General features: G+C 43.4%; 1 protein-coding gene across 1 annotated transcript; it reads left to right on the forward strand.

Annotated features, from left to right (window-relative positions):
• Positions 1–9,105: 9,105 nt before the first annotated feature.
• LOC121039836 (COP9 signalosome complex subunit 6-like) lies at positions 9,106–10,199 on the forward strand. The gene is given in 3 exon segments (XM_040490240.1): positions 9,106–9,156; positions 9,158–9,224; positions 9,227–10,199. Coding segments are annotated over 3 exon segments (960 nt in total). The 5' UTR covers positions 9,106–9,120; the 3' UTR covers positions 10,084–10,199.
• Positions 10,200–10,762: the final 563 nt, after the last annotated feature.

Here is a 10,762-nt window from a genome sequence, read left to right on the forward strand (position 1 = left end):
ATTTCACAGGAGAATTGGGATTCAAGTTTCCCCAACAATCTAAAAAGCAGTACATTAGAAGGGGGTTGTCTGCCTGTAGTCTCAGAGTCTCAATACCCTTGATACTAATTTGATGTGATGCATTTCACCAGATGTGTCTACCTGAACGATAACTGATGCCCAGGAGACTGTGGTCCTGCCTGAGAGTATTAGACTTGGATTTTTCCTCCTTCGAAAATGATTGGATGAAGGCATCCATAATTTAAAATCTGCATATAGATATGACATATGTTACAAATATTTGAGAAAATTCATGCAAGGAATTGAACAACAACAACATATGGGAAAGCAGTCCCAAATAACAAGGCAGAATTAAAAATAATCTGTTACCTGTAGCCACCCTCCTCTTCTGTTCCATTGCAACTGATAGAAATGGTGCCAAAACTCGACTCGTGAAAAAAACAAAAAACAAAATACCTCAAGCCCAACAAGGCATCACGCTGCGGAGAAAGCATTTGGAAGTCTGAAGGGAACAGCAGATTGGTTTAGACTCCAGCAGGGCTCATCATTCCCACCTTCTTCAGGTGCGAGGACGGTCCTAAGGAAAAAGCAGCAGGTGTGGAACTGGATGGATGGGGGTCTCAGTCTGCCACAACGTGACTTCAAGGAAACCAAGCCATTCTGAGCAGCTACTGCCCACTTTATGGGGGACAGCAAGTGCTATAGGCGCTCTTGGCATCAATGAAAATTCAATTAAACCCAAACTTAAAACAAAACACACACACACACACACACACACACACACACACACACACACACACCAGGTACGGTGGAGCCAGCCCTGGCTTCCCTAAGCAGCTATTTTAGAGAGATAGTGAGGCTCGCTCAACACTCCAAGCTTCCCACTGCTTCAGGACACTTTCTTTTCTCCGGTTTCCACCATATTGCTGTCACATGGCAAGACAGTTGCAGAAGGCAATAAGAAAGGGAGGCAGGGCTCCCTTACTTCTGGGAGGGCCTTTAGTGATGGGAGAAATCAAAAGTCGGCCACAAAGCAAGGATGGCTATAATTCTGCTCTGTCCTCCAGTGAACCTGCCATCCGCCACTGTTGCATCACCTTCCTGCAGAGTTTACAAAATGCTTCTCCTTGTCACTCCTCCCAGAGCATGTTAGCACTTTTATTGTTACTCCCTTAGATGTAGAAATAGGAGTGCAGAGACACTTGCCAGGTTCTCCCAGGAAGAGTCGGGATTAAGTTCACATCTCCACATCCTTATCTCACTGCTAAGGGAAAGCACTTTTCCCTCTCTGCATGCCTGCCCGACTCCCCAGTACACAGAAGAAGCAATGATGTCTTGCTACCCAGAGGCTTCCTGGTCTCCTAGTGAGATACCACTGTGGTTGTTAGAAGCAGACGACACACTCCAGGGGCATGTTCTCAGAGATGAACTTCCGGGGTACTAGCCTAGGCAATCTGTACCCTAGGGGCTGGTGATATCACCTGTAGATTACAGCTTCTTTTATTATCCTCCCCTTGCCTTCCCTCACAGCTGAGTTCAAGATCATTGGCGCCTTCCTGAGAAAGAATGGGGTGGAGCAGAAAATGCTCTGAGTCCAGTGATTGGGTTCTGTGCCTTATCCACCACCCAACAAAAGTTTTGGAGATGGAGGAGATTGCACAAAACCATTGTTTTGTCTAATCCGTGACTACCGGCTCCCAACTGTGGTCTCATCTTCCTCGTCTTCAGGCTGTACATCTTCCAATCCATCTTCTGTTTCCAGTTATTTGATGGACACGTTCCTGCTCAACCCAAAATCTGATTTCTACTCATCTCTACTACTTCTAGGTGGGATGTCGTAAGTAGGAGTCCATAAATAAGTTGAATGTCAAATATAAGAGTCACGTGTATGTGTGTGTCACTATAGCTTTTCTTTCCAGAGAAAAGGGACCAGAAAGCCCACTACAGTCTGCATCCCAGAAAAGGCTAGGGATTATTAATACACAGCAAAAAGCTCAAGCTCCTTATCATGGCAGCTGGGGTCCTTCATGCCTCATACCTCGTTCTCATGTTCTTCTTCTTGACTTTTGGGAACAAACCATGACTCCTTTAGGTCGATGTACAAGCTGCTCTCCCTGCCTGGAATTCCCTTCTCATCCTCCGGTTCTGCCTCAGGAAAATGGTTCAGATGTCCTTCCTGTGTCTCCTCTGCAGTCCCAAAGCATTCCTTGCTTTCCACTGTGGTGGCGCTTGTCACATCACGGTGTGATTGCTGGTCTGTCTGACCATCTCCACGCTGAACCATCAGCTCCCAGAAGGTGGGGCTAGATTTTTTTTTGCTTCTGAATCCCAAGCACTTAACATATGTCCCCAAATAGTAGGTGGTCAGCGTACATGAGAAAACCCACAATAACATGGTGTGTGATGTCCCCAAACTTTGGTTGTGCAAAGTGTCATCTCTCATTTGTCCAAGGTTAATGAAATGACCAGGTGGGCTTTGCACATGTGACCAGCTTGAAATTCTGGAAGCATTCCAGTGGTCTGGCTATGCAATCCAAATCCTTCCTGTGCGGGCTGTGGTTTGGTGCCACCTGATGGTAGTTCTTCACTCTGGCTTAAATATTGATGGAGAAGATTCCCGGTTTGTAGACGGGCATTTTTAGGGCAGTAGAAAGGATTTCAAGAATTTCCCCGTTGGTTAGAATCCGCTTCATTGTCCAATGTGAGTGGTTTGGACTGAGGATGTGAGCCCCCACCAACATGAAGTTTTTTTATTGTTTCCAGTGCTGCTTCATCCCCTGCCTCTGTATCATACATCTCTACCCTCCCCCAAGAATATCAGGACTTCAGCTCCATTTGAGCAAATGACATGAGCTAATCACCAATACCATGGTAGTCACATTTGTGCACGTCTGGGGGTATTTTACTCAGTTTGCAGAAAGCACACAGGATTAGCGGAAGCAATTTAATTTTAAATTTCATCTTGCTGATTCTCCTAAGCCATATCCCCCTTGAAGAGAACATACAAGGACAGAGGAACAATTCTGTCAGTCTCTGATTCTGAGCATCCTCGTGCACCTGTCCATGACCTCACTGGCACCTCAACCCGATGGGGTATACCTTCTTGGTGACATCCCATAAAGCCAGCCTCAACACATCACGTCTCACTCCAAAAACCTTAAAGCCCTGTCTTATAAAGATTCCTAAGGCAAGGAGAATGTAGGTGCAGGAAAATTATCTACTCTGTACTGTACCAAGAACTCTATGTATATCAGCTTATTTAATCCACACAAAACCCTATGAGTTAAATATCATCATTCCCATTTTGCATAGGATAAAATGGAGGCTGATAAACATTAAATAACTTGTCCTGTGCCAAGGCCCAATGCTCAGGATTTGTGGGGAGACTGGCATGACTCGAAAGCCCATGTTTTTCTCCTATGAAGGCAGACTGTCATAATGCTAGGCAGCTGGAGCTCTGAAGTTAGGCTGAGCAATGCACTAGTTATGTGACCTTGGCCAAATTTCTTACCTGCTTGGTGACTCCATTTCCTGAGTAAAATGGGAAAAAGGAATTAATACTTATAAAGCGCTTAGAACATATGTCAGGACTTAGTAAACATGAGCCACTATGATTATTACAATATATGTCCGATAACTTGGTGACCATATTTTCCAAACAAAGCTTTGGACAAATAGTCTGACAAGTGAAAGTGAATTTGGGGGTTGGACTGGGTGACAGTTTCTATAATAGCTCTAGAAAGTGACCACCATATCTCTATTTTAGAGACCACTGATTGGCATTTTCCTTCCACTGTGACACATTCTGTATATTCACTTTTTAAGCTACAGAAAGGCATTAGGATAATAACATGAAGAGGTTTTTTTTTTTTTTCCCTACAATAACCTCTAAATCCCTTTCCTCATCAGTATGCTGGTAGGCGCATCTATTTAATATGTATTCTTTCTCCTTTTTCCTCCCAGTGCTTCTTCCCCACACTCAGAGTGATTATCCTGTGTTTTCATTAAGAACATTTTCCATTTGCCAGTCCAAAAAACAGCTTCTCAATGTGATGGCATCATTTCCTGCAGAGACGAGAAGTCTTTCCATTTGCAACCAATCACAAGGCCAGATTCAAGCAAGAATTAACTTCCAACCCTTCTTCCTCAAACATAAATGGGAAGGTCAAAAGCTGACCCTGGAGATAGCCTCCTGCCCACCTCTGCATATAAATTCCAGGGATTCTAATGTCTTGCTGGCAAAATTTTCCTCTGTTTCTGTCTTATTCTTCTCATGCTCTAATTTGGTAAAAATAAATCTAGCAGGTAATGTCTCCTAAAAATCTTGCAAGGGTGACATTAGAGGTTGTGCCTCATGGGGTGATGATCAGTTTCATTAGGATGTATTGTTTTAATATAGAGAGGTCTAACTTACTTAATAGACTTTTATTAAAAATTGACAATGAGCCACAGACTAGAATCGTGGATGAGTAAGGCTAGGCTCCTCAAGGTGAGCGCAAGTCAGAAGTTTAGAGAGTAAGTAGATATGTTCAATGTCTCATGAAGGGTGTGGCATGAGACATAGAAACTGAAAGCTGTGGCAAACACAGAGAGAGCCACTCACCACACCGGGAAAAGAAGGAAGGCTTCTGTGATATTGTGATTTATAGTAAGAAATATATATTTGGTCTTCATCCAGTTTCTGAGTCAGAGCTCCTAAAACCCTTGGAATTTCTAAGTGATAAGAGAAATGTGAGCATCTTTTGTTGTAGTACTTGGTCTTTTGTCCTTGATTCTTAAAATAGCTCCAGAGCCATAAAGGTGAAAGGAGTGTCCTGTTATTTATAACAAACTTCTTTGAACCATACTTGAGTATGTTAATGAGGTGACTTTTGGAAAGGCACTAAGGATGGGGTTGGTTCCCAGTGGAACTATGATTAAAGAGCTGGACCTTTCAGCCCCATCCCTAATCTCCAAACAGAGGAAAGGGGCTGGAGTTTGAGTTCAATCACCAATGGCCAAACGTTTAATCAATCATGCCTATGTAATGAAATGGCATTAAAAAAAAAAAAAAAAAGACAGGTTTAAAGAACTTCCAGGTTGGTGAATCAGAGCATGTCCATGTGCTGGGAGGGTGGCACACTTTAAATTCCATGGGGGGGGGGGGACAGAAACCCCTGTGTTGGGGGCTCTTCTAAACCTCACCCTATATATCTGTTCATCTGACAACTGATTCAGATACTTTAATATCTTTTATAATAAATCAATAATCTAGTAAGTAAACTGATTTCCTGAGTTCTCTGAGCCATGGTAGCAAATTAATCCAGCCTGAAAAGAGGGTCATGGAAACCTGTGATTTATAGCCAGTCAGTCAGGTGACAACTTGGATCTGTGATGGTGTCTGAAGTGGGGGCAGCCTTTTAGGGCTGAGCCCTTAACCTGTGGGATCTGATGCTATCTCCAGGTAGGTAGTGGGAGAATTGGGTGAAGTTTGTGGGACACCCAGTCAGTATCCACTGAGACTTGGAAAACTGCTTGATGGTGTTGGAAAAAACAGCTTTCCAGAAGAGCAGCCTTCAATAAGCTGGTCTTGAAACATGAGCAGAAGTTTGCTATGGTTGACGTAGCAACACTGAGGGAATCTGGGGGAGTGAAAGAAGCCAACGTAGGAATAGGGAAAAAGCAATCAACACTGGGCGGAATATAGAATAACCTATATATAGGTGGAGAGGATGGTTGAGTTTTCTTTGGAAAGACTGTGGAGGTTCCAACACTGAGACATACCCATAATACTGAAAGGTCACTTTTTTAAATAAGAACAAAGAACCAGATTAGTGTTACTCAAGGATAAGTTATATTCAGACTCCTTGTCGTGGGGGAGAAAAAATTTGTAAACACCCAATGTTAATATATTTTTATATGTTTTGTACCAATATAAAATTCAGCATCACTTTTTATAAGTATTAAATAACTACAAAGGCACATTCGCAAAGTGAATAGAAACAAAACCCAAAAGACAATAAAAGTCATTAATTTAAGATAATAAGTAATGCTGTTTGGCAGAAACTAAATTGTTATCCCCAACATGAACAGGGTGATGAAGGCTACAACTCAGTTACTTTGGGGATTGATTGATATGTTTATATTTCTGTGTGTTATGTGATGACAAACTTCTCATATCACTTTCTTCTCTTAAAATTACTGGAAACTTTCATTCAGACAGTGTGCCATGATAGTATTTCATCTTAACTTTATGAAATGCATAATTCATCTATTAAACCTGACTCTGTTCTTTTTCATTAGCCATCTGTTATAGTATGTCATTTCCATGATGTCAAATCAAAGTCTTAATTTATTAAAAAAAACTTTAGGGACAAAAATCATAGTCTATGAAAATGTCTCTTAATTGTAAATTATCTTTGGCAAATAAGGCTTGTGTTTATTGCTGGTAAAGAATTCAGTGTGAGTGTACAGAGAACAGAGGCTGGTAGCTGTTGTTGTGATATTAGGACCTACCAACTTGCTTCCAGCTGGACAAACCCAAGTACAAGTTCCCTTTGGGTGGTGCCCTCCCCTCCAAAAAAACCATAAACACTGTCCTAGGATCACATAACTCTGGATCTGCATTCAGATGCCTTTGATACTCTGATAATATATTTATATCACCGTCAGAGTGAGAAGACAAATTTTAAATCTCATAAAAAAACTTGTAGACTAAGAATATGTTTGTGGATCCCAAGAGTCTGCTGAACCCAGTTTGAGTAAGGCTGTGCCAGATGATCTTAAAGATTCTTTCCAGTTCTGACGTTCTCCCATTATCTTTAAAGTCAGGAATGATAAACAGCAAACGCAGGTGAGTTCTAATTAAAACTGTCAGGTTATCCAAATTTGTCTTCTGTGATCCAGCCCCTCCTTCATCTTTCTCATTCCTGGGAATCTCAGAACTCTGTCCTCACAAAGATCTGCTCTTGGAAAAGAGCAGGATCCTGGCCCTTCATGTCTCAGTGTGGATTTAATCTATGTCACTTCTTGCAAAGGTGATACACATTAAGCCTGAGCCCCGTGTTTTAAGTGTTTCTTTTTCACTTCTTATTTCTAAGTCCCCATGCAGGCATTCCAGATATCAATAAATAAGTCCAGGGGAAAACTGTTTGGTGGGGGAAGACAGAGAGGCCCGGAGGCATACCAAGGAGGTGGTGAGCCCTGGGGACATTTCAACCCTGAACATCTGGAGCCTGAATCACATGAGTGATGACAGGGAGAGGTGCACAATTATAAACTGGGCAGATTTGAAAATTGATCCTGAATCAAACAACCACTAATTTTCCTGGTCCCCTCTGGCAATCATCCTTTCAAACTGTGCAGGGCTTTAAAATATGAAAATAATGAACTCCTGGCAACCCCCTTCCTTTCCTCTTCCCTTTCCTCCAGCTTCCCAACCCCCTCCTCATAGAAACCTTCTAGTTGGCTATCTATATTCAAATTACACTTTTCAAGCTGTCCCCTCAGTAAGTTCAAGAAGAGTTGATTTCCCCCTGCAACTGCTGCTAAAGTATAATTGCCTGCTATATCTTTTACCCCTTTTTGAATAAGTGGTGTTAGATTTGCCACTTTGGCTAATCCTCAGGAATCTGACCTGTCATTATACAAACTTCTAAAAATATCAGCTTGCACTTCACAGTTTCCGTTTTGTTTTCATGCAATGCCTCTTCAGTGTATTTTATTTGAACCTACTAACCTGCTTTGAAGGGGAAAAATTTTGTTAGCTAGCATTGCCTGTCATCTGCTGTGTTTGCTTGCTTCTCAAAACACCTCAAATGAGAATGCTGGTCTCTGGGTAGTTGAATAAAAATGAGAAGAAGGAAATAGAAGAAAGACTCATTGACACACACATTTCCCTTCGGTCTCTATGATCGCAGCAGAGAATGTGCCCCTTCTCCATCTTCCCTCAAGTAGGGCACTGTGGAAAGACTACAGTAATAGAAGGAATCCAGCACCTATCTGTCAAACACCTGCTAAGCACCAAGCACTGCACTAGATGTGGGGAATGTGCAAAAGTGAGCTAACGTAGGTGGTAAGGAGAGATTCTTGGTGGGGTCGGGGTTGATGGGAAGGGAAGAACTGCAAATGAGTGTCTCAAATCGTGCTGGGCAAGTAGAATAGCCCTTTACATAAAAACAACAGCCTGCCTACTCTGGCTGTCCATAGCAGGGAATAAGGCATGCTCCCTCAGATTACGGAATTGCTTTTGTTGAGAGGAGGCTCAAAGCTGCTGGAGGAAGACCAACCATGAGACAAAGCTGGCCATGCCTTCTCAACATTTATGTACTATGTGTGGTTCTCTATAGCTCTTCCTGGTCAGAACTATGAAAGGGCAAGAAGTCAGAGTGCCCCACCCTGTCCCAAGAAAGATCACTAAGAGATTCCTTGCCTGGACTCTACTTCTCCAAGAACACAGTGATAGACAGATTTTGCCCCTGCCAGACAACCTCCCATGTGGATTACTACACAATACCTTTAGTCATCTCTGTAGCTGTGTGACAAGAACTGCTCAAGCTGGGCTCAGGAAGCATGCTAGATCCACTGGCACTCATGGTCAAGTCAAGTTCACTCTGCAGGTTCTGGGCTCCATGATGGGCAAGACCACTATGTCTCCCTGATCCACACCCTGCCTGAAGACTCTGCGACATCTCACAGAGAGTCATCACCCCGCACTCAGGGCCAGCCCTGGGAGCCCTTTCCTGCTAGCCCAAGTTCTGACCTGAAGACCTCCTGGTGGTGGCCTCCTTCTCCAAGTCTATCCCTTCTCAGTGAAGTTACCCATGATAGGTTGTCCACATGGCTCGAAGGGTCCGGTGATTTTCTCTTTTACATTCTCTTTTTAAATGGCTACCAAGTATCCCAACTTGGGCAGGCATTGGATAGGGTAAATATAAAAATATGATGACTAATGGACATTACAGCCAGTTTTACAGAAATAAAAGGGGTTATGAGACTACCATAAAACAGTTGTATGACAATAAATGGGATCACCTTGATGAAATGGACAAGTCACTAGAAACACACAACCTATCTAGATTGAATCATGAAGAATTAGAAAATCTAAACAGACCGGGGCCAAGGCTGGTGGGTGCGGGGAAAATGGCGGCGGCGGCGAACAGGACCGGAGGGAACAGCGGGGATGGAGGTGGATGCAGCAGTAGTCCCCAGCGTGATGGCCTCCGGCGTGACAGGGAGCGTCTCAGTCCTCTTCATCCCCTTGTCATTCTCAACATTTCAGACCATTGGATTCGTATGCGCTCCCAGGAGGGGCGGCCTATGCAGGTGATTGGGGCTCTGATCGGGAAACAGGAGGGCCGAAATATCAAGGTGATGAACTCCTTTGAGCTGCTGTCCCACGCCGTGGAAGAGAAGATTATCATTGACAAGGAGTGTTACTACACCAAGGAAGAGCAGTTCAAACAGGTGTCCAAGGAGCTGGAGTTTCTGGGTTGGTATACCCCCGGGGGGCCGCCTGACCCCTCTGACATCCACCTCCAGCAGGCGTGCAAGATCATCGAGAGCCCTCTCTTTCTGAAGTTGAACCCTATGACCAGGCACACACATCTTCCCATCAGTGTTTTTGAGTCTGTCATCGATATAATCAATGGAGAGGCCACAATGTTGTTTGCTGAGCTGACCTACACTCTGGCCAGAGAGGAAGCTGAACGCATGGGTGTAAACCACATAGCCCGAATGACAGCCACAGGCCGTGGGGAGAACTCCACTGTGGCTGAACACCTGATAGAGCAACACAGTGCCATTAAGATGCTGCACAGCCGGGTCAAGCTCATCTGGGAATACGTCAAGGCCTCTGAAGCAGGGGAGGTCCCCTTTAATCAAGAAATCCTGCGGGAGGCCTATGCTCTGTGTCACTGCCTCCCAGTGTTCAGCACAGACAAGTTCAAGACAGACTTTTACGATCAATGTAATGACGTGGGGCTCGTGGCCTACCTTGGCACCATCAGCAAAACGTGCAACACCACGAACCAGTTTGTGAACAAGTTCAATGTCCTCTATGATCGACAAGGCATCGGCAGGCGGATGCAGGGGCTCTTCTTCTGAGAGGGTACTTGAAGGGAGGATGCACAGGTTGGACAGTGGTCCCACAGGAGAGGGGTGTTACACTCCCTTTAGAGAAACCTCTGTCAATAATAAAAGGGGAGCAGCCCCTCAGCACCGCCCCCCAAATCTAAACAGACCAATAATGAGTAAGAAAATTGAATCAGTAATCAAAAAACTTGCTAATCAAAAAACTGCTATCCCACGACCAGGTGGCTTCATTAGTGAATTCTACTAAGCATTAAAAGAAGAACTAAAGTAATCGTCTTTAAATTCATCAAAAAGGTTGAAGAGGAAGTAACAACATCCAAATTCATTTCATGAGGCTGGCATTACTCTGATACTGAAGCTAGGCACTACAATAAAATTATAGACCAATAGCCCTGATGAATAGTGACACATAAATCCTAAACAAAATCCTAGAAAAAAGAATTCAACAGCACATTAAAAGGATCATAGTGATGACCTAGGGAGCTTTTTATCCTGGAATGCAAGGATGGTTCAACAAATGAAAATCAATCAATGCAATATACCAACCAAATTAACAGAATGAAAGACAAAATAACATAATAGTCTCAGCTGATGAAGAAAAAGCATTTGACAATGTTAAACATCCTATATGATAAAAAACACTCAACAAACTGAGAGTAGAAGAAAACTGTATCAACATAATAAAGACCAT

The sequence above is a fragment of the Herpailurus yagouaroundi genome, unplaced genomic scaffold (assembly GCF_014898765.1).
Source record: "Herpailurus yagouaroundi ecotype Mexico unplaced genomic scaffold, PumYag 181, whole genome shotgun sequence".
Lineage (NCBI taxonomy): Eukaryota > Metazoa > Chordata > Mammalia > Carnivora > Felidae > Herpailurus > Herpailurus yagouaroundi.